The sequence below is a fragment of the Apodemus sylvaticus genome, chromosome 13 (genome assembly GCF_947179515.1).
Source record: "Apodemus sylvaticus chromosome 13, mApoSyl1.1, whole genome shotgun sequence".
Taxonomy (NCBI): domain Eukaryota; kingdom Metazoa; phylum Chordata; class Mammalia; order Rodentia; family Muridae; genus Apodemus; species Apodemus sylvaticus.
In genome coordinates, this window is record NC_067484.1 from 73,970,138 (window position 1) to 73,995,328 (window position 25,191).

The 25,191-nt window shown below is 42.4% G+C and overlaps 1 protein-coding gene across 1 annotated transcript in view; it reads right to left on the reverse strand.

The window, feature by feature from the left end:
- The window catches only part of Wdr33 (WD repeat domain 33), a 101,808-nt gene that overhangs the window by 20,374 nt on the left and 56,243 nt on the right, over window positions 1–25,191 (reverse strand). The window contains exon 8 of the mRNA XM_052155311.1: window positions 645–771. Coding sequence (XP_052011271.1) covers window positions 645–771 — 127 coding nt within the window. The remainder of the gene's footprint in view (window positions 1–644; window positions 772–25,191) is intronic.

Consider the following 25,191-nt stretch of genomic DNA (forward strand, 5'->3'; position numbering starts at 1 on the left):
GGGAAGGGAAAAGAAAAGGGAGAGAGAGAAAGAAGGGAGGGGAGGGGAGAGAGGAGGGCAGAGAGGGAGAGGGGAGGGGGGAAAGGGAAAGAGAAGGGGGAGGGAGAGACGATAAAGATAAAGGAGAGGGATGAGAGAACCTGAGACGGGAGGAGAGGGTAAGGGAAGAGAGAGAAAAGATGGAGAAGGGAGAGAAGTAGCGAGGGAGGGAGGAAGAGAAGTAGAAGGAGAGAGGACAGGTGAGGGAGAGGAGGGGGAGGAGAGGGAGGCGAGGGAGAGGGGGTGAGGAGAGGAGAGAAATCTCTGCATGTGGCTGAAGTAAGCTAGGGAAAGCAAGGCGGGGACTAGTTAGAGGCACAGATGCTGGAGGCACAGGTGCCGAGGGCTATTCTGAGGACATGGAAGACAGCAGGAAGAACATCTTCATCATCCTGCAGGATGACCCAGTAAAACTGGAGTGGCAGAACAAATACAATCTGCTTTCATTAGAAATTCAGAGATAAGTCAGAATCAAATCATCCGAAGATTGAGGTCCATCTGTGTCCAAACCACATTTTTTAAAAGGGAAACAGAAAGCTGAGAAAGCTTCAGGTTCAGTGCCAGCCTGCGGCCCTCAGGACCACAGAGGACGTCCTATCACTTACAGTGTTGCAAGGCTCTGCCCAGTCTTGGGATCCCAGAACTTGATTGGCTGCTGGCTATCTTTACTTCCTGAAACGACTAACCCTTTGGTTGGATGCCAGTCTACACACTTCACATCAGCACCATGACCTGTTGGGAAACAAGTCAGAAGGAGAACCTCATTGGTCATGCACTACAAGTGGGGCTCCATTCTAAATGACAAAGGGAGAAAACCCCAGTGGTTGCATTGCTTTTGTGTTCCAAAGGCTCTGAGTAGCCTGAAAGTCTGCTGGACCCAGGGCCAGCCTCCTCCAGTGCTGCAGCACACAGGGCACTAAGCACATCTTGCTCACCTACCTGCGTAGGCAGTCAGTCCAGGCTTTTTGGAAGTTACACTCTGTAGGCCTTAAGCCTTTAAAGCTATTCCTCATTGCTTTAGTCTAAGACCCAGCCTGTACTGTTCACTTCAGTGCTCCTTCTGCAGGGTAGTCTGCACAGATCAAAAGTCCTAAACGCAAGCTTAGGCACTATCACTTGCTAAACAGGAAGGCAGTAACAAGTTCTTTTTTGTTGTTTACTGAAAGTATAAGAAATGTCTGACTGATTCACAAACTACTAAAACTCACAAATGTGAAAAATCAGAATGAACAAAGCATTGTTTATGGTTTTGGGAAGGCCGGGTATTGACGGTAAAGTATCTTATGGGGTGAGTGAACTAGGTAAGTGAAATGAGGACTTCTCAGATGGTGCCCTCCTTTGCCTGAAGCAAACCCAGCTCTTAGACATTTCATGTGAGAAGGGAAAGGGAGGAACGAACAAAGATAAAAAAGAATTAAGAACGAAGGGCATCAGAAGTGATCTCCACTCATTCAGAAGGCAAAGAATGTGCGTATGCCTTGTATGTCCCATGGGTTTCAGCTCACCTCAGACCAAAGGCAGGTTGGGAGGGATGTACCAAGACCCTGTGATCTCATAATCACGGATCATAAAGGATGTTCAAAAGGATTCTCCTTTAGTTGAAGTTTGTTTTTAAATGTTCCTAAATAGGGTTCAAATAGATTCCAAAGTAATTGCCATACAGCTCAGTATTCAGAGTCATATAATCCTATAGAGGACTCAACGGTGTGACTACAGTGTCCACAGTACAACCTCATCCCTTGTGTAAGTCAATCTGCACCACCTACACTGTAAAAGCTACACATGAATGTCCTACATGGCATGTGCACGCTGAGGTGGAAGAGAGAGACAGACACCACTCAGACAGGCGATCCACACGTGCCGCTGTTTCTCTTCTAACAATGAACACCCTTTATAACTGAGGCACGAGGGGAAAGGTAGCTCTGCAGTTATACTTTGAATCTTAAAAAAGAAGTGGGGACCAGAAAAATGGAGCAGTGGGTGAAGATCCTTGGCACCGAGCCTAACGACGTTCCATCCCTGGAACCCACATGGTGGAAAGAAATAATTCCCACAACTTGTCTTCTAATCTCCGCACGTGCACCATGTACACCACACACTTTCCCAACAGAAACACACAAAATAATTAAAAACACAATAGTGGTGCATGCCTGCAGTCTTGGCACCCAGGAGCTGGATGCACAGGGATCAGCAGCTCAGGGCCAGCTTCAGCAGCACAAATTAAAAGTCACTCAGTGCTAAATGAGACCCTGCCTAAAAATCAATTGGGATAGGGACTAGTGCTGTGGTAGTATAAGCCTTTAATCCCAGGCAGAAGTAGGCTAGCCTCCTCTAGATAGGAAGGAGGCTACCAAACAAACAAACACAAACAAAACAGGTTTAGGGGAATCCAAGTTCAAATTCCCAGCACGTACATACAAGCAAGGGCTGTGCAGGGCAACTCTAACTCCATCACAGTAGTAGGGACTCAATCCTGGAAGACTGGCTGGCCAGCTAATCTAGCCAGAAGGGAGAGGCCTGACCATGGAGAGCCCAGTGCAAGCCTCTGACCTCCACATGTACCCACACAGCAAGTGTGTCCCCAGACATGAGAGCACCACCCGACACAGACACAGAAAAGGACTTGGGAACGTTGAATCCATGTGGTTCTCCTGACCTGCCTGACAAGACTACGAAAAACATGCTCAGGGAATATAAAATCTAGGGGCCATTTGAATCTAAAAATATTACACATAACCATGTATATGCATGGATTTTAACCAATCATATAAGACCAATATGTTCTCTTAACCATCTCTCCAGGCCCTGTTGTCAATTAAAAACAAAAAACAAGAATACAAACAATATATTTATTATACTCACCTAAGCAAAACCTTAGCATGCACTGAGGCATCATCTATACTAGAAACATTAAGCAGTTCTACAGCACAAGGTATCCCTGAATGTATCACTAGAAAATTCAAAAAGCCAGCTCCAGAGGCTCTGCTGGTTCTCCTGCTTCCACCTCCCACTACTGGGATCATGGCGTGACCGCCACACTCAAGCTTACCCCGTGCTTTGTGGGTAAGGGAACGAGTTGTAGCAGCTTAGGTCCAGCCCCAGGGCAATGAGAGCAAGCACTAGTCTACCTTGGTTTCTTACTACATAGGGAGCCAGGCTTTTAATCCCAGCCTGGGGGTCGGGGGCACAGGGCACAGGAAGGTGATCTCTGTGAGTTCCCAGCCAGCCTGGTCTACATACTGAGGTCCAGGTTAACCAAGGCTATGTAGAGAGAAGATACCCTGCAACAAACAAACATCAAACATACAAAGATGGGGAGGTGGGGAGCTACATGGAAAAAAGAACAAAAAAGTTTGTCTCCCTTCTGTATGTAAGTAATTACCTATTTTCTTTACTGTTTCTATTTTTTGAATGAACACATTTTAGGGTGCATGTCTGTGCGCTGCTGCTCTAGGCTGTGTTGGGTGTGCAGGACAGAGGCTGGTGTCCCAGCTGTCTCCATCACTGACCTAGAGCTTGTCATCTCAGCGACACCAGTGGGCAGAAATGAGTGAGGCCCCAGGAACTGCCTGCCTCTGGTCACCACTAGTGCTAGAGTTACAGGCATGGCACCACACCCAGCTTTTCCCAAGCTCAGTCTTCACGCTTGCACAAGAGCTTTACCCTCTGGGCCATCTTCCCAGCCCCACCATACTTAAAACACATAAACAGGGCCAGAGAGACCGCTCAGTATTTAAGAGCACTAGATAATTAGAATAAAGGACTATTGGTAGAAACTTTTAAATTACAGTGGAGTATATCTGAACAAAGATTTTTAGACAAAAACGTTGGCTATTCTGGTCTTCCAGAGGACATGGATTTAATTTCCAATAACGACATGGTTGATGACAATATTCTGTAGCCACTGTTCCAGGAGATCCAATGCCTCTTCTGTTCTTCATGAGCACTAGGCATGCATGAGACACATACACATGCAGGCAACACATATATACACATAAAATAATAATTTGAAAAATTAAAAAAACCTTAAGAAAGCATCTGTAGCCTACGCAGCTGGGGTGGGGGTAGGGGTGGGGTGGGGGTGGGGGTGGGACGCACACAGTAGAGAACATAACCAAGGCCACACATGGTGGCAAGTGTGCCTGTGACCCACCCTGCCATCCTAGCACTCTGAAGGCTGAAGCAGGAGGATCTTGAGTCGAAACCAGTCTAGGTTACATACTGAGTTTGAGAAAGCAAAACTAAACAAAAAACCATAAATCTGCTCAAAAATATTTATAAAGCATGTATATACAGAATATACACTGAGTTGGGTTCAGTGGTACAGCACTGGCTGGACAGGAATGACACACATGAACACACCCCATACACTCACACACAGATACCCACGATACTGCCTCCACAGTAACTTTGGAGACAAGACTTTTCACTATGTAACTGAATTACCTCTAACCCAGACATCCAATATCTAATTGCTTATGTACCAGCATATCACAAGCATGAAATTCCGTACTATGAAAGCAGGTTTTGTGTATAAAATTACTAAAACTACTGTATACAGTTACTGCCATATTACACGTGGGAAGATTTTATCCTTAGATGGTTTGGGTTACTAGCCCTGTGCTCGCTCACTATGCATCTGCAGAGGACAGCCTATAAGTTACTTTGTGAATCTCCAATACTGAGAAAAAATTCATTTGAAAAGCCTGCTAACTTTACTGACAGCGGGTCACCCCTGAGAAGTAGATATACCATCTTTCTAAAGGGCATGTGCTATTTCTATATACTTTAATTATTTTTAAATCCATGAATATACGTGTGCATGTGAATGTCATATGTATCCAGATGCATGAGGAAGTTGGAAGAGCCAGAGTCCCAGGTTGGGAGCTACCCAGTGTGGATGCTGAGAACACAGAATCCCCTGAAGAGCAACAGATGTTCTTAAGCACAGAGCAGCTCTCTTGCCCCTGCCATTTACTGTGTTTACACCCCGACAGTGTTTTGAGACAGGGTCTCTCTGTATAGCCTTGGCTGTTTTGAATTTACTCTGTAGAACTCAGAGATGCGCCAGCCTTTGCCTCAAGTGTTAGGTGGGATTAAAGGTGTGTGCTACTATTTTTAAACAAAAGGAGGGCCGAGGAGAGGTAAGAAAAATAAACTAGGCGGACAGAGTTTTTTTTTCTTATAAGTTTCTTTATGTTGCCCTTGTTAAGCCCCCTCCCTCAGCCTAAGTGCTGCTTCAGGGCCCGTGTGCATGCCTGCCCTCACTTCCTTCTTCAGGAGAAGGTGGTGGTAACTATTTCATGTTTGCCCCAGGCCTCATGATGTGGAACCTGGACGGTAAAATAAAAGAACTTATTCATACACACGCATGCACACACAAACATATACACACATAGTATGTGATGTGAAAAATAGCATCAGAAGACTACCACAAATTTATTCTATGAAAATAATTTTAGATGATTTATTAAAATTCAAAGCAGAGCCATGCATAGCAGCACACATCTGAAGCGCTAGCTGTTTGCAAGGCTGAAGCAGAACCACTGAGTACAGAAATTCAAAGTCAGAATGATGCTGTCTCAAAGGAGGAGCTCCCTCCTCCCCCCACAGAAAAACTCTTCATTTTGAACAGTATCAAAAGCAATGTTCATAATAGCACACATTGGACACAAATTTTTGAAGTAGAATTATAAGACTTGCCTAGTTCCCTAATTAAAATATATTAGCCCTAAAATTTTAGAAACCAAGAAAAAGGTTCATGAAAACCAGCAGGGACCAGATGCAGGCCACAAGGCAAAGTGCTTGTTTGCAGTGCAAGCCTGATGACTGGAGTTAAATCCTCAGAACACATGGAGAAAGGAGAGAACCAATTAGCAAGAGTTGTCCTATGCCCTCCGTCCACACTGGCACATTCAAGCCTACACTCACATGCAAGCACACCACATAGTAATAACATTCGTCTGACTTAGTAAAGCAAACAAAACAACAAACTACAAATCTTACAGGGCGACTGTAAGAGTGAACATGGTTACACAGATGTAGGTACAGACTCAGGAAAAAGAGGCAGGTGGACGATCGCTGTGAGCTCAAAGCTCGCTTGGCCTACATTTTAGGACAGCCAGAGCTATGTAGAGAGATCAAAATAAACAAACAGGTAATGAAACATTGCTATAGGGGAAACAAGTTATTCTATTCATGTTTCCTTTAGTATGATGTTGGAGTTCTACAAATAAATAATGCATGGTAAATTTTGTGCACAATTTTTGTGGTATGATGTTAAGAAGAAACTGTGTGTGGTGGCTCATACCTGTTATCCCAGAACTTGAGAGGTTTCATTAGAAAAGAGTTTAAGACTCAGAGAGGGTCGGGGTGAAAGAAAGGTGTATTCTATTTAGTCTAAAAGCATTTGGTGATGAATAATGATTTTCGGACTAACAACTACCTGATATTGGAGAGCTCTTATAAAAGCAGCATTACAACTCTTTTTTGAGAGGTGAAAACACTGGATAGTAAGAAACCTGCCCTTGAGACACTTACAGGCCCCCACAGGTGTGCAGCAGGTACCAGCCTTACATCCAGAGGTCTGTCCCCAGACCTCACATGCTGGAAGACAGGAACCAAGTCCCATAAGTCATCCTCTGGCCTGCACACACGCAATTGTTTTTCTAGGTGGTAAATCATGACCCTCTAGGGGACGAACAAGAGTCTGCAAGTAGAATGTGACAGACACCAGGAAGCACTTCAGGGGAAGACAGACCTTTGAAGAAGTCAGGCATGAGATTTCTGAGTCTAGGATGACTAGGAAGTAACAGTATTTGCCCATTTTATTCAGATTATAACCAGACATGGAATGAATGCAGGGAGATCAGAGCTGCAATTGCAAAATTTTAAAATATATACTGTTTATGTCTCTGTGGAATTCCCTCTAAAAACCAAATACTGAAGAATTTAACCTATATGGTCTAATAGAGTAGCTGCAACTCACACTCAGCTATTTAAAATGGTTTAAGTGATAGAACACTACAAACACACACACACACACACACACACACACACACACACACACACACACACCTGCCCCACACCACTAAGACCATAGCTTGCAACTTTTATATTGTTTTTTTTTTTCTCTCTCAAAACAATTTGGGATAACATCTAAAAAACAAGAAGAATGGATTCTTTTAATTCTCTAATTTATTGATTCTAAAGGCTTAGGTCTTATTCTGAAGAAACAGCCAAGGGTGATGGTATACCCCTTTAATCACAGCACTCGGGAGACAGGCAGGCAGATTTCTGTTAGTTCAAAGCCAGCCTGGTTTACAAAGCCAGTTGTTATACAGAGAAATCCTGTCTCAAAAAACTACTACTACTACTACTACTACTACTACTGATGATGATGATGATGATAAAAACAAAGAAACATTTACCCAATTACCTAACCCCACCAAAGTAAACTCCAAATTAGGCAGGGCTGTGCGGAGGTTGGATCTGGAGGATGGAGGAAGACTCACTGTCATTTCTAAGCTAAGACAGTTAAATGTTTATTTTCTTGGGAGATCACAACTACTTAATTATAGAATTAGCTTCTCTTAAAAGACAAGTGACACTGCTTTGTAGTTTGTCCTATGAGGCTGTCTTCAAAAATGTTCTCCCAATCGCTTACTTGCGGAAAGCAACTATCTTTATTCTACCTGGTTGGTCTTCACATAGTCACTTACATCCTCTTCAATCAGTCAACAGCTCACAGTAAGGTTTGACATCAGACTGCGCAACATATGGAGGCACTGTGCATGAGACCAACATGTATCCAGACTCCTGCTATGGTACTTAGCTTCTGAAAGAATATGGCCACCATACAAAATATGGAATAAACTTCAAAGCAATATATTTGTAGGACTATATAACCCTCAGATATTTCCAAGAAATTAACACTTTGAATTCAAAAAAGTTTCTAAATCAAACTTTAAAAATTGAGGTCCTTTAGTACTCTCAAAGAGCCTCTGGTCATTTACAGTTCATCTTATCATGACTAGCTTTGCTTTCAAATAGTTTCCTTTCTAAACTGGTGTGTGTGTAGGTGTGGGGGGGGGGGTGCATACCACATACCCAGCAGTTCTAGATGCCTTTCTCCCTAAGATGGAAATATTCTTAAAACATGCTGAATAGCCATGATGACATAAAGATGCAGAACAAAAATGTTCCCAAGAGCTAGAGAGATGGCTCAGTAGTTACAAGCCTAACACTGCTCTTGCAAAGTTCAGTTTCTAACATCCCTATCAGGTAACTGGAAATGCCTGTAATTCCAGCTCAAGGAGAGCTAACACGTCTGGCCTCCAGGGGAACATCCATGAAAACACAAGCATGAACACACTTACATTTTTTACATGTAACTTTACTAATGAAAAGATGGTTCTTGGGCTGAGGAGTTGCCTGCGTGGTAGATAAGAGTCTTATAAGACGCATGGATAAAACCCTGGTCCAGCCCTAAGCATGGCACAAAATGTGGTGTGGTCATGCACACCTGTGATCCAGAACTCAGGAGGATAAGGATTTCATGGTCATCCTCAGTGAAGTGAAGGCTAACCTGGGCTACAAGAAATTCTGCCCAGCCCAACTCCCAAAGAAAAGCTGCTTTAAACACTATTTTAGAGGGACAAATCTAACATAGTCAAGCTTTTGCAGAAAGTAGAAACTTCCCAGTTTCCTAACCCAGAAGTGTGGTGTGACAACTTGAGACCAGAATGGGCTAGAGGTCTGTCCTGGGTACTTCCCTTCATATGTGATAATCTTTGTGACTGTGCATTTTTCCAGAACCTCCTTCCTTTGTTCACAACCACATCAGATCATGGGGCCTGTCATCCCATATAGGTAAACAGCCTTGACTTAACACGGTACATATGACCCAAGGCTCGGTAACAGTTGGAAAGCCAATGCATAAAGAGTTTTATTTGAAGGTCAGTAGTAATGTTCATTGTCCCATTTTATTTTTCCTGGATCATGTCATTATATGAACAAATATTCGGAAGAATATACATGACTTACAGAAAACACCAGTTTTTCTAATACAGAGAGAGAAAAGCAAACAATGAATTCAAATACCATTTTGTACAATATTAACAGTTAAAGAACTGTTATTAAAAAAATGCGTTAAACAGTAACAGCAAACTTGGGCTTCCTGCCAGCTGTGGAAACATAAAACGTAACATCAATTTAAGTAAAGGCAGGCAAAGCCTTGATCCGAAGGCAAGACTCACCGGGGGTCACAAGACTCCAGAACTGGGAAACGTAAGAGGGTGTGTGAGTGGCCAGTGAGTGTGGGGTCTCCCCATTTTATAAAATCATTAGTGACCTTATCTAATAACAAGACCGACTGGGAATGACTGTCATCCAAACCTAGAACAAATGATGGAGCAGAACGGGTGCTTTTCTAGGTGGAGTTTTCACAGTGTACCTTCCAGGCAATATGGCACTGACTCATAGGCAATGATGGAATTTTTAAACGGACAAGATGTTTTCCCCTCCATACCTCAGAGCTTCAGTACTGGCAACACATACATGTGGGGGAATCTGGTCACAAAGTTTTCTCAGCATACTGCCACATTCACCATAAAACCAATTAGGGAAATGTGAAATGCTAGCTCAAGTTATGTTGTCTGATAGTGACATACCTAAATTCAGGAAAGCAGACACATTTGGACAAGGAGAAGGAAAGCCCTTCGACCATTATTTGAGGAATGTATTTATTAACAAAGAAATTGGAAACAGATATGCCAAAAATATTAAGGTTTTTAATTAAACCTAAATACTAATATAGAACTATTCAACAAACCTGTAACAATTTCAAACGTATGGTGTTAAAAAATGCAGCCAGTACGCAGACTCTAACTCACTAGAATAAAAAGGAAGGTGTATCATAGATCTTCCAAGCTCCTACTTAAGTCACACTCATATAAGCAGGTTAACTGGTTTCTATAGTTTTCTACTAATTGCATGATTGTATGGAAAACTCCCAAAGGCAGACCTAAAAGAAACTGTTAGGCAGCTTAGGAAGGGAAGTTAGGCATACAATTTATAAGCTAGTATCACATAACTACTTATGTACTTTTAATATCAAAGTGAAGTGTATTGAGTATATAATAAATATTTGTAAGGCATAAATGTTTGCGAAGCTCAGATGTGAGAGAGAGTTGTTAGTTTGTATGCTGTATGTGGAGGGTGTGTAAACAAAGGGCATAATCTGCACTTCGAAAGAGAAAAGCCTTGAAGATTTCTGAAAGGAGGCTGGTAAACAGGAAAGTCTATAGTCTTCCAGAACCACCACCGAGGGATGTCTGGAATGCTCATCAGCCTTCCAGATCCTTCAGTTATAACACAAGACGCAATTTTGCTGTTTATTTTATGTCAACCAGCTTTTTTTTTTAAAAAAAATTTAAGCCATGTTTAAAAGCCATTTTGGAGAGTCTTCAAAGATTATGAGGAAAAAATAACAACTCTTCAGTGCTTTGCTCTCCCTACTGCTTAGGTTAACACCAGGGACAGAAGGTGCTTCAGCCATGTGCTAAGGGATACTGCCCAACATGAACACAAGCCCTATGAAGTCCTTTACAAAAATGCTGTAGTGAGGTAGGGGTAGGAGTGTGTGTGTGTGTGTGTGTGTGTGTGTGTGTGTGTGTGTACTTCAATAGTCAAATACCTCTAGTAAACATTTCCACAGACATTCATAACTAAAGCAGAATAGTTAAAGTCATTATTTGAAAAGCTACAAAAAGCCAGGCATGATGGCACACGCCTGTAATTCCAGCACTTAGAAGGCAGAGGCAGGCAGATTTCTGAGTTCGAAGCGAGCCTGATCTACAGAGTGAGTTCCAGGACAGCCAGGGCTACACAGAGAAACCCTGTCTCAAAAAACAAAAAACAAACAAACAAACAAACAAATAAATAAATAAAATAATCACTACAAAAAGATTTACAGGATTGAAGGTGGGGGCAAGGTCATCCACTCTACACATGCCTAACAGCCTGGGAAGTGACAGAAGGACCAGTTCAAGGCCATCCTCTGCTACAAGCATATCTGCCAGCCTGAGTTCAGAGCAGGGTGGGGAGTGCACCACAACTTTACTTCCCAGCACTCAGGAGGCAGACACAGGCAGATCTTGGAGTTAAGAGGCCAATCTGATCTACACAGAGACTTCCAAGCCACATGTAAGACCCTGTCTCCAAAAACAGAAAAAAAGAAGGAAGGAAGGGAGGGAGGGAGGGAGAGAGGGAGGGAGGGAAGAGGGCAGAAGTCTGGCAGCAACAAGATCGCCACAACGACCAATATTTTTTAATCCACACATGTGTACATGTGTACAGCTTAATGTGCTCAAGAAGGTGAGGTCGGAGCAACACTTGAACTGAGAGTTTAAGGCCAGCCTATGTAACATTTTGAGATATTCCTCTGAAAAATAGGGAGTAGACAAGCAAAGCTGGCTCTACATTGCAATAATGTGGCAAGAATAAACTAGAACCACAACTAAAACCTTTAATAAGGAAGAAAAAGTGGAATCAAAACTAAAAACAAAAGCTGACTAAGTGATACTCTGGTGCAAGTCTTCTTACAAAAGAAAGAATGAAGGTGATTTAGTTCATTTCCAGTTGGTTAGATGATGGCCAACTAAAGTCTACACACCTATCCTAGCGAGGTACTCCACTAACCCCGTGGTAAGCAATCATGGCTATTTGAAGCATCGGCTGTAGCTTGTGGAATGTGGAATGGCACCTTTATCAAAAGAAGTGAAAGAAGAGCTGTAACAAAATGTACCCAACATGAGACCAGGTCACACGAATCCCCACACACTGCTGGGAGGGGATATGTACCACACATTCCCCTCCGGGTTGTATGACTTCTTATTCTAAGGCTTCTCTAGTTCTTTGCACAAATGAGGATTCTGAGATGACATGTATTCCAACTGGAGCTTGACAATTATCCTCATTTCTTACATGCAGAAATGAGAAAAACTTCAAATGAGAGATAATGATATACTACTTAGATTCCATCATATTAAACATATCTCAGTGAACACTTTTTTAATCCACATTGATTAATAACTGAGTATGTGCTTTGGGCTAGAGTGGAAGCTCCCAGGAATAGTACCGATAGTTACTTGACTCAAGGAAACTAGACATGTAGCTCATGATTGTTGAGAAGCTGCGTACCACGAATCCCTTCTAAAGGCAGTGTAGAAAGGACATACACAACCAAGGGTGACGTCAAGTCATATCAACAGTGTGCATCCTTGATGATGACATCAAGACAGCACCTCTGAGCTCTTCCCCAAACCAGAAATCTGAGGTCTAATCATGAGGAAAGTTTCTAATAAATTCTACCTGTGCCGGGCAGTGGTGGCGCACGCCTTTAATCCCAGCACTTGGAGGCAGAGGCAGGCAGATTTCTGAGTTCGAGGCCAGCCTGGTCTACAGAGTGAGTTCCAGGACAGCCAGGGCTATACAGAGAAACCCTGTCTCGAAAAACCAAAAAAAAAAAAATTCTAGCTGTGAGACAGATGACAAAATTCAATGAAATCAAGTCTAGAAAGTGGGAGAAACCCTGGAAAATCTGAGATGAAGGAAAATAGCTCTGAGCCAGGTGAAATGGTACACTCCTTAACCCCAGCACTCCCAAGGCACACAGCCTGATCTACACAGTGGGTTCCAGGCCAGCCAAGGCCACACAGTGAGACTTATTTTAAAAAACAAACAAAAAATTTCTGTATCTATAATTCAAAAGTTGGTCAAAGCCTTATTATAATAGAGTTGTGAAATAAAGATCATAGGAACTTTTAAAATTTTGTTTCTTTTGCCCTCCCTCCCTTTGTCCCTCCACCATAGACCAGGCTAGGTTTAACACTGGAATAATCCTGCCTCAGCCAAACGTGTGCAGGTATAACAGGTTTGAACTTGTTCTCTATCAAAGAAAAAAGAAAAATGCCCAGAAATCAAACAAATCTTTTTTGTTAAAAGCTAAGTGTGCGCCAGGTGTGGGGGCCAGGTGTGGGAGTGGGGTGCGGGAGGGGGGAACCAGGTGTGGGGGCCAGGTGCAGGGGTGGGAGAGTAGGAGGGGGTTTGGGGGAGAAGGAAAAGGGTAGGGCAGGTGTCAGGGCACACATCTCAAGGCTAACACTTGGGAGACAAGGCTGGCGGATCTCTTGTGAGTTCCAGGCAAGCCAGGGCTACACTGTAAGACCTGTCTAAAGACAAAACAGAACAAACCTCATGGAGTTAGATGTAGCTCAATGGCAGATTACTTACCAACCAGATGAGGCCATAGGCTCAATTTTCAATAGTACAAAACAAGACAAAAAAATATTCTTAATAAAACAGGTTGCTTTATTCTGTTGTCCTGTTAACAATGTGAAGAGTGAATTCTGGGAATCTGAGTACAACCTTCAGTCATTCCTGGCACAGGAAGAGTAGCCCTTGGGCACACACATGTGTAGTACCAGTATTCACAGAACTAAGGAAGGAGGAACAAGTGTGAGAAAAGTCTGGGCTACAGAGACGCAGCCTGAATAAAGGGAGCTGGGGCCAGACAGATGGCAGTTAGGAACACTCCATGGGTGATCCTGGAAAGGAGCCAAGTTCACGTCCCAGCACCCACATGGTGGCTCACAGCCATGCCTAACTCCAGTGTCAGTGGATCCATCACCCTCTTCTGACCTCCCCCAGAACCAGGCATGAGCCTAGCAAACATACATAACACACATTTATACACATCAAGTTTCAAAATGAACTTTCTTTAATAAATAAAGAAAATAACTTTAAAAGGTAAAATGGAGGGCTGTATCGATGGCTCAGCAGTTAAGAGCACTTGGTAATTTCCCAGAGGACCTGGGTTTGGATCCCAGAGCCCACAAAATAGCTCGCAACTGTCTACAAGCCCAGTCTGGGGAATCTGATGGCTTCTTACTCCCCCAGGTACCAGGTACACACATGGTACGCATACAAACATGCAAGCAACACACTTACACAAGTAAAATAAATATATAAATAAAACTTTCAGAATTAGTTTTGTATGATACAGAACACATAACATAATATGAAGTCAAGAATAATATATTTTAATATAGTTTAATTCCAGTAGTTACTTTTGTTCAGTACTCAGACCCTATACAATATAGGAAATAGTTAAAAACTTTAAAAAAAAAAAAGGTAGACCAAATATACCTGTAGCTCAGAGGTCACTGTACTAGCTATTTCTAGCAAAACTATTACTAGCTATGGTTTAGTGAACATTTAGTAAGCCTTAATATTGGCATATGTAAAATGGAGATTACTATTCAAATACTAGATTATTTCAGATATTAAATACCCGAAACACTTAGTATCATGTCTGGGCTGTATACTGAATCCTGAATGAAGCAGAGCTTTAGTCCTGATCCAGTCTCTGTCCTGGAAAAGCTCACTGTGGGGGTATTCCAACAGACCTAGTTACCCAAGAGCTATTACCACTGGGAAGATCACAGACAGCAGAACGGCTTGAGGGCCCTTTCCCAAACTAAGTCTTTTCATCTTCACTTTCTAAATGATCCCTAAAAAAATAAAAAGACACTTGCTCCAGTCCTCAGCATCTCAGCTTATACAAGCCTTTGGTTTGGTTCCCAACATACTCTTGAATGGACACACAAATGCAAACACATGCACACACAAACACAAACAATACTATTATAGATTCCACATCAATCCCTTTCTTTCCATTTTAGGTGTAAATGTTCGCTGGTTTTCTTTACATCATTTTCTCTTTACATCATTTTAAAGTATGGTATGATAGTTCAGGGAATACATGAAAAGTAATAACAGGCTTAACTCAAGAATCTTTATTTTAATTGGTCACTTACCTTAAGCCTAACTATATGACTTAGGGGCAGGGGACAGCTCAGAGGTAGTGTCTGCCATCTAGCAAGTATGAGCAACCCAGATTTAAGTCTGCACATAGTTAATTTTTTTATTATTTTTAATTATGTGTATAAGACTATGTATATTGTGGAGGCCACAGACAGGAGAAGATGGTGGGCACAGGATTCTTCTGGTGCTAGCGTGACAGGAGTGTAATCCACTGATGAGGGCATGATGGGAAATGAACGCAGGTCCTCAGCAAGAGTGCTATGTGGTCTTACCTCTGAGCCATCTATAGTCTCACACTTACATTTTTAAGAGGTGACTTTAAAAAAAATGGAGAATTAAGAGGGTGTTGGCAGTTGTCCAGCTACTTGAAAGACGGAGACAGGAGGATCACTTGAGTCCAAGGAGTTATGGGCTGTAGTGCACTATGTCAATCAGGTGTTAGGCCTAAATTTGGAAGCAATATAATGACAGACCAGGAGTGAAGGACCACCAAGCTGCCTAGGAAAGAGTGAACCAGCCCAGGTCAGAAACAAAAAGATCAGGAAAATATGCCAGATGTGTTGATATATGCTTTTAATCCAGCACCCTTAACTGACAGGTCTCTGTGAGTTGAAAGCCAGACTGGTCTACAGAGTTCCAGGAGAGCAAAAGCTAAAACCTTTCTTTCAAAAACAGCAACAAATCCAAAATACATCAACAAAAAGCAAAAATGATTTAAAAAAAAATAGGGAGAATACTTGGCAGAAAACTAGAAATCTACTGCAGGAAGTCTCAACTTTCATGAAGTTTTTATGAAAGCCTTAGCATGGAGTCATGATCTCAAGGCAAACTGAACTAACAGTGAACACAAGTAAAATCCTCAATTATAGTCAAAGGTCAGCAGATGATTCGGTGGACAGCAGTGCAAGCCTCTAAGTCTGGTACTCTGAGTTCAGACACATGGCTGACAGACAAAGCCAACTCCTCCCAGCTCTCCTCAGACCTTCACTAGCATTCACACATGGATGGATGGATGGATGGATGGATGGATGGATGGATGGATGGATGGACGGATGGATGGACGGATGGATGGACAGATGGACGGATGGATGGACGGATGGACGGATGGAAGGAAACACAAGTAAAACTATAGTACAGGCTCTATCTTTAGTAACAGTTCAATTACAAAGATTGGGGCACAATATAGAAAAAGGTAATTGAACCCAAGAATAAACTAATGAGCTTCCATATCAGACTGTAAAAGACTTCCTGTGGTTAATGTGGCAGCCTCCTGTTTACCCCAAGTTTGCTCCTCCCCACTCCTTACTACACATACATTACAACAAGGTCGACTACCTTCTAGGAAAACAATAGACCTCACTCCAAAAGATGAGACCACTAACCAATTTTATCAGTCAAAACAACTTACTACGCAAATATATGACAGAGAATTGCTACAAATTTGATAAAACTTAAGCAGAAAGACCAAGAACAAGTTGTTCTAAGAATAATAAATATGAATATTGGAAGTAGCCAAACAACATATGCTTCAATGGCTATCTGAGAGTTTCAAGATTTTAATCACTAAAAGCAAACATACTGGGGGAGGTGTAGATCAGAGGTAGAGTACTTCCCTAGCATGCTCAAGGTCCTGGATTCATTCAACAAAGAAGTAACAAAAAAACCTAGCAGAGAAGAACAATGAAACAAACCACTAAGAAAAACGAAGTCCACAAGACAGTAGAAAGTAGGAAGGAGTTCTTGAGAAACATGTAACTTGTAAAATAAAGATCACCAGATGTGATCAGACTCAACATCTGTCTGATAGAAGTTCCACGAGCTTTAGAAACATGGCAACAAGAAAAAAATATTTAAATGGAACGAAGACTGTAAATTAGAGGAGTCTAAGAAAGCTGAAATTTAGAGTATTTTCACCATAAAACAGAAAAGTAATAACTAAACCTCCCGAGGAGGGCTGGGAATGGCCTAGTGGTGAAGAGAACTTGCTCCTCTTGCAGGACTGGAGGTCAAGTCCATCCCTCAGCTCTCAGACACCTGTGACTGCAGCTCCAAGCGATCTACTGCCTTCTTCTGGCCTCCAAGGGCATACACACATAAAGAGACAAAGTGTGTGCAAGTGCCCAAAGATGCCAACCTGTTCTATATATAAGCACTAAGCCAACTAGGACTGTAGTGAGACACTGTCTCAAAACCTGACAGGGGAAGGAGGACATCAGAGATAAAAAACAAGAGGCTCTAACTAGCATCTTGTCAGCAAAGCTGATGAAGATAACTAAGGCCTTTCAATTCTGGAAGGAATACTGGCATGGTAACAAAGGCCATGCATTTAGCCAGCATTTAGAAGGCAGAGGTGGACAGAACTGGATCTCTGTGAGTACAAGGCCCACAAGGTCTGAATAGCCAACTTAAGGCCACCCAGGGCTACATAATGGGTCTATCTCAACAAACAAAAAGACTGTATTAAATTCTCAAAGAATTCAAAGATTAAAAAGTGAATTTAAAAATTTCTGAGGGAGCCGGGCAGTGGTGGTGCACATTTTTAATCCCAGCACTTGGGAGGCAGAGGCAGGTGGATTTCTGAGTTCAAGGCCTGCCTCGGTTACAGATTGAGTTTCAGGACAGCCAGGGCTATACAGAGAAACCCTGACTTGAAACTCCCCCCCCCCCCCAAAAAAAATTTGAGGGAAAAGCTCTTTAGACCCTATACCCTACTAGACTCAGCAGTTAAGAGCACTGGCTGCTCTTCCAAAGAAACTGGGTTTTAATCCCAGCACCCACATGGTGGGTCACAATGTCTGTAACTCTAGTTCCAGCAGATCTTGCGCCTTCTTCTGTCCTCCTTAGGCACCAGTCACCCATGTTCGACACAGGCACACAAGCAGGCAAAACACTCATACACCTTAAAATAAAAACTAACTCAAATAAAATGGTTTTTTAAATAAGATATAATTTATTTGCTCAAAATGCAAAACTATCTAAACTTTGAGGCTGGAGAGATGGGTCAGCACAGGCTGCTCCTGCAGAGGGCCTGAGACTGTTCCCAGGCACCTGCTTGGCAGCTCACAGCAGACCTTAACTCCAGCTCCAGGGGATCCAGTGCCCTCTTTAGGCTTTCACGGGCACCAGGAACACACACAATGTACTTACATACACACAGACAAAACACTCACACACATAAAAGTAAACAAATCTTAACAAAACAAAGCCATAAAATCTGCAAATGGAAGTTTTAGTGACATTTAGAAAAACAAGTAGAAGATAACAAGTAAATGTAACCTAATTATGGCATTCTCAATAGCGCATAAAATAAAAGAATTAAGAAAGAAACTCATGGGATGGCAGGAAGGTGGGTAAAGGCACTTGGTGTGCAAATTTAACAACCTGAGCATGATCCTTGGAGTCCACTGGAAAGAAAAGAACCAACTTCCAAAAGCTGTCTTTTGACCGCAAAACATAACCACACACACACACACACACACACACACACACACATTCATATACACACAAAACAATAAACATTTAACAATAATAATCCGAAGTTTAACGTAGCTTGATACTCAATGGGCAGAACAGCTTCTAGTTGACACAGCACTATGATCCCTAAGGTCTAATTACAGCACTTTGTTCTTCAACTAGTAGTATCAGTCTTAGTGGAAATGCTGTTTCTTGGTTTCCAGTCCTCAGAATTTGTGGGGTGGAGGTGTTATCTGTGTGGCATGCACCCTCATTTGTGTTTCTGCATATGGAGACCAGAGGATAGCCTCAGCTATTCTTCCCCAGATGGCACATTTCTATATTTTTTCTTTAAAGAAAAAAAAGGGCCCGGGGTCTCTCCATGGCCTGGAACCCACTGAGTAGGCTAGTTAGTTAGTTAGTTAGTTAGCCAGCCAGCAAGCCTCATCTGTCTCCTCCTCTAAAGAAAACCATCATGCGTGCTTTTAATTTTTATGGGTTTTTTTTGGGGGGGAGGTCTGTTTTGTTATGATTTTATTTTTAATGAGAGTTTGGGGGCTTAAAGTCAGGTCCTCAAGCTTGTGTAGCAAGGACTCCAGCAGCTGACCAGGCTCTCCAGACCCTGCTGCTTTTTTTTTTTTTTTTTTTTTTTTTGGTTTTTTGGTTTTTTTGAGACAGTTTGTCTGTGTAGCACTGGCTGTCCTGGAACTCACTCTGTAGACCAGGCTGGTCTTGAACTCAGAAATCCACCTGTCTCTGTCTCCCAAATGCTGGGATTAAAGGCGTGCGCCATCACTGCCCGGCTCAGCAGACCCCACTTCTTTTATAAAAAAGAAAAAGAAAAAGAAAAGAAGAAAAAATAAGTATCTTTTATAATGTAAAGAAAAATTAAAGGTGGGAAAGTGAAGAAAAAAGTTAAGGAGGAACAGAGTTCCTTCAGAAAGCTAACCATGAACAGAGATAAACCAAGAAACTTAAGATGTACGATCATGTAAAGCAGAGGCGGCGGATCTGAATTCGAGGCCAGCCTAGGCTACAGAGTGAGTTCAACATCAGCCAGGGCTACACAGAGAAACCCTGTCTTGACAAATCAAAAAGAGAAAAAGCGAGAAGAAAAACATGTAGAGCAATAATAAATGAATAATTAAAAAAAATTCATTTATACAAAACCAGGAGATGGGGCATAGGCAGAGGAGTAAGATCACTTAACTATTCACCTTTCAGAGCAGGAAACAAAGACATACTATGCCAGAAGATAAAAAAGTATATTGTTTGACATTCTAATATCCAAGAGCTTTAAAATAAAAACTATTGTTGGAGATCTCTAGAAAAGATTGGAAGAGTCCCACATCCCTAACTCCTGAAATGGTCAGAAAGAGTCAGTACTTTGTATTCCTTTTATAATTTAAAATTTTAAAGTTAAAAATCTGAACAGTAGTGCTAGAGATGGCCACAGCTGAGAGCGAGCGAGCGAGCTGTTTCTGTGGAGGATCTGAATTTGGTTCCCGCAGAGCAGCTGCAGAGCTCCAGGGCTCCTGTGCAATGACTAGAATCCATACTCCAAGGCGCACGTGCACACACATACACACATACACACTTATACACACACACACACACACACACACACACACATGAAACTAATTCTTCTAAAAACTGGAATATGGAGGAGCTGGAAAATGGTTTAAAACACTTGATCTTCGTGCATAGGACCTTGGTTCAGTTCAGAGCTCCCACAGGGTAGCTTACAACCATTCTTTAACTAGCTTCGAGGGGATCTGGGAAATCCAGTGTCCCATAATAGCACATACGCACATGCAGGCAAAATACTCAGATACATAAAATAAAAATAAGGTATTCTAATTAAATAAGGAGATTACCTAAAAGAACCTTCTTAAATAATATTAATGGCTTCTGAAGACAATTTGTCTTCCCATGGTGTAATTATGCACCCTGATATTAAAAATTTAAAAGTTAAATTTCCATGAGTAGATATAATTATGGAAACACAAAGAAACTTAGAATGAACCTTTGTCTTAATGAAGCCATGCATGGCACAGCATATGTGTGCTGTAAGAGACGTGTGCTCCAGGTCGCTGTGGTCTGGGTCCCATACCAGCCACTTTACCAGTGAACTCTTGCCTTCTTCCAATCCCTTGCTGCTTCCCCATAAACACAAAATAAAAACTCTGTGTCCTAGAAAAATACAAGGATCTTGCTTTAACTTCAGAACATGTAACTGAGGCAGGAGATTCATGAGTTCAAAGAAAGCAGGGGAGGGGAAGGGGAGGGTGGGTATGTATGAGTGTTATGATAGCCACATGCTACAAAATGCTACACACAGTCAAACACTGAGAAGGATAGAGAAAGACAAGTGTGAGATAGCTTATAGAAAGAAAAGCAAAGATCATTTGAGTATGTAACTCCTTTCTGAGATTTTTGCAAACATTTGTTTTTAATATGTGTAAAGGAATTCTAGGAAGCTATGTAACAAGGTCAGGCATGTTGGTGGCAATCCCAGCACTCTGGGTGCACAGGCAGGGGAAACACAAGGTCCGGGTCATCCTCCACAACCTATCAAGTTTGAGGCCAGCCTCAACTCTGTAATATTTTTGTTTCGAATAGAAAAAGAGGGGGTAGAGGACCACAGAGCAAACTATTAACAAAACGACAATTACCTCGGGGCTAAGACAGGAAAAGGACATTTTACTATTTTACTTCCAATTTAAATTTTCAACAAACCCTCACTCCTTTTTAAAACGTAGAAATTTTTAGGAAAAATCACTGCATTAATCCACCCAGTTCTTTCCTGATGCCCTACCCTTTTTCTTCTCAAATACCAGTGGTATTCGAATGGACCTTACATCTGTCCAATTCTAACTTCCGTTGGATGGAAAAAACAGTCCATTTGTTACTGTGCATGCCTGAAATGAAAAGCGCACCTTACACTGCACTTGGTCTTCTGTTGGGTTGCTTAGGAAATCAAACTACTCATAAAAGCCAAATTCCAAGTGAGATTCCATACAGGTCAGCAGCGTCTGCCCATACTGTCATCCACTGTGACTTTCCCAACTTTCCAGGAGAAGACTTCCAGCCCCACAATAGACCCACTTCACCAGGTAGAAGGAAAACCATACAGCATACACCGAGCAGGGCCCAGCAGTGTGCTTGTTTCCTCACGTGTGCATCTATATAACCAGAGACTATGCATCTTTCATGAGATAAGCTCGTAGAAATCACATGATCAATGTGCCCCAGTGAAAACGTGCTGGTTAGTCAGGTATGTGCAACAGGGAAGCATCTCATGAAGACCTGTGTGATGTCAGGATGTGTAGCAGTGTGGTTCCCAGTTTCTGGAGTGAACTTAGCCTCAGTCCTCAGAAGGAACATAGAACCAGAGTCAAAGCAGTGTAGGAGCATGAAGGCCTTGCATGCTCTTCTTGGGTAAGCAAGGTTTCTTCAGGTTTGGGGAGATGATGCAATGGTTAAGAGCACTAACTGCTCTTACAGTGGACTCGGCTTTAGCTATGAGCACTACATCAGGAGGCTCACAACGGCCTGTAACTCCAGATCCAGGGGATCCAGTGGCCGCTGTTGGAACCTACATGCACATGACACACATAGCTCCTGTAGGCACACACATACAGAAACTTTGAGGAAAAATGACCCCCCTGACTCTCACAGTCTTAGAAACACCAATAATAAAAGAAGAAACCCAAAGGGTGTTGGGAAAAAACAGGCTGGAAGGCAGCAAATGTTGATATTCATATTAGGAAGTCTCTCACAGTCTTAGAAACACCAATAATAAAAGAAGAAACCCAAAGGGTGTTGGGAAAAAACAGGCTGGAAGGCAGCAAATGTTCATATTCATAATGGAGAATCTGGTTGCTCTGTCTTACTGAACTGAGACCTCACTGTGTAGGCAAGTGTGGCCTAGATCTAGCATCACACTCATAGCAGTCCTCCTGCCTCAGCCTACCAAGTGCTGGGGGTTGAGGCCTGCACCTCAGCCACCACACCAATTTGACCCTAATTAAAATGACAATTAAAAAACGTTCAAATTAGGAGCCAAATTAGGAGTTCAAATTAGGAGTTACAGTGGACTCGGCTTTAGCTATGAGCACTACATCAGGAGGCTCACAACGGCCTGTAACTCCAGATCCAGGGGATCCGGTGGCCGCTGTTGGAACCTACATGCACATGACACACATAGCTCCTGTAGGCACACACATACAGAAACTTTGAGGAAAAATGACCCCCCTGAATGTGAGAAAGGTACTTTCCACGTGAATCTGACAAACTGAGTTAGACCTCTGGATCCTGAAGTGGAAGGAGAGACCTGACTTCCAAAATGTGTCCACTAACCTTCACGCCAATCATCTGTACTCAACCACACACCCACATTCACACACCCCACACACATGATTTCTTTTAGTATTCAAAGCAAGGTGCAGCAATACAGCTTCCTTGGCAGAATGCTTGCCCAGCACTCATGAAGGCTAGATTTAATCCCTACCTCTGCATAAAGGAGGTTTAGAAGCATACTGATACACAATGAGTTCTAGGGAGTCTGACACACATGAAAAAACGTGTTTAAAACAAAGTTCAGGAACCACAGGGTGGCTCACAACCATCTGTAATGAGATCTGATGCTCTCTTCTGGGGTGTCTTTAATCTTAAAAAAAAAAAAGCCGGGCGGTGGTGGCGCACGCCTTTAATCCCAGCACTTGGGAGGCAGAGGCAGGTCGATTTCTGAGATCCAGGACAGCCAGGACTACACAGAGAAACCCTGTGAAAACAAACAAACAAACAAACAAAAAGGTCAAAATAAACAACTCGTATTTCCAGATAATATAAACCTAGTAAAACATTCCAATGGAATGAAAATTCTGCTCTAAATCTACATAGTAAAATTCAGTATAATAAGATTTATCCACCTAGAACTTTAAAAAATAGCTAATGGGTCAAGAAAGACTTAAAAAACAAAACAAAACAATGTATTCAAAGACCAAATAAAAGGCCCAGTATGGTAGTACTCACCCATAATACCAGTATTTGAGAAGTAGAGGCAGGAGACCCACTATATTGTAGAACTCTAATCTCACAAACACAAACACACACACACACACACACACACACACACAGCTAGTGGGTACAAGCAAACAGTAAAAATAAACTTAGAGATAGGAAATCTGAATGAAATTTCCTTAACTAAGACCATAATTCTGACATGAGGGCAAAGATATGAAAGTTAACATAAAGGTTTTTAAGGTCTCGTCCAATGATAGCACAGATCTTTAGTCCCAGCACTAAACAAAGGCAAGCAGAGCTCTGGCCAGCCAGGACCTTTATGATCAGACCATATTCTCTCCCCACAAGAAAAAGGTCAAGTGACATTTGATATTTATATGCATATGGCTTACATAGTTACCTATGTATATATAATGATACATCTAAATGTGAAAAATCCCTGCTGAAAACAGTATAATCACACTCCATCCTAACTCTCAACTCAATCTTTCCCCTTAAATCTTTTACTAGCTCCTAATCACTTCCATTAACCTCCTTTTAAATCAGCTAAAGTATACATTCCTTCCCACACTCATACTATACTCTTTAGTGTCTTCCCTTGGTACACCTGACAGAAGCAAGACACCTATTGCTTTGCCCTGCACTGACTAAGTGCGTGCTGTACATATCTGGGACCCTCAGACCAACACAGTGAGCGAAGCACCATTAACAATAACTCAGACTCAGAGACACAAGCTAAGATGCCTTCCCTCCAGGCAAGGACAGATTCAAAGCCAGAACTGCTGGCCACAGCTGAATAATGTTTGAAGTAGAACAAAGAGATAAGAGCTCTGGAGATTGCTCAGTGGTTATAGTAACAGCTACATAAACGTGTGAGTGTAGATCATCCCCAGAACCCACATAAATGTCAAGAGAGTGTAGTGACCCACCTGTAATTCCAGTGCTCAGAATGCCGAGACGAACCTGCTGACACAGGCTGGTTGGCCAGAGCTGGAGGATGGACAGGCTCTGGATTCAGCTGAGTCCCTACCTCATTGAAAGGAGCAGAGAGCCACCACCAACGCCTCCAGCGGTGGGCGGGCCTCGGGCCTCCAGAAAGCATGTGCACTTGCAGCGGGGACACACCCACCGAGTGCGTGTGTGTGCGTGTGTGTGCGTGTGTGTGTGTGTGTGTGCGTGCGCGCGCGCGCTGCGCGCGCGCGCACACACAGCCCATGGGCCTATCTATGCACATGAAATAGTTATTTATTCTTTGTTTGCTTTATTCATGGTTTTTCAAGACAGGATTTCTCTGTGTAGCCCTGGCTGTCCTGGAACTCACTCTGTAGACCAGGCTGGCCTCCAACTCAGAAATCCGCCTGCCTCTGCCTCCCAAGTGCTGGGATTAAAGGCATGAACCACCACTGCCCAGCAGATTCTTTTTAATTAATTAATTTTTATTACTATTTTTTTTCTTTAACCATGTGTGATAGTGGGGCAAGCCTTTAACCCTAGCACTTGGGAAGCAGAGGCAGGCAGATCTCTTGAGTTCAAGGACAGAAAAAAATAAAAGGATCTAAAAGTTCCATAAACAGATACTATTTACCTAGAATTCTGGAGCTGCCAGAGGGAAGAGTCTCATCCCCTATAAATAGCAATTATATTTTGTTTATTTGTTTGTGAGAGGGCACACATATACCCTAAATGTATATGGAAGTTAAAGGACAAGTTTCAGGAGTTTGTTTCTCCAGCATGTGGGTCCTAAAAACTAAAAATCAATCTCAGGTTTACATCAAGCTCAGTTGT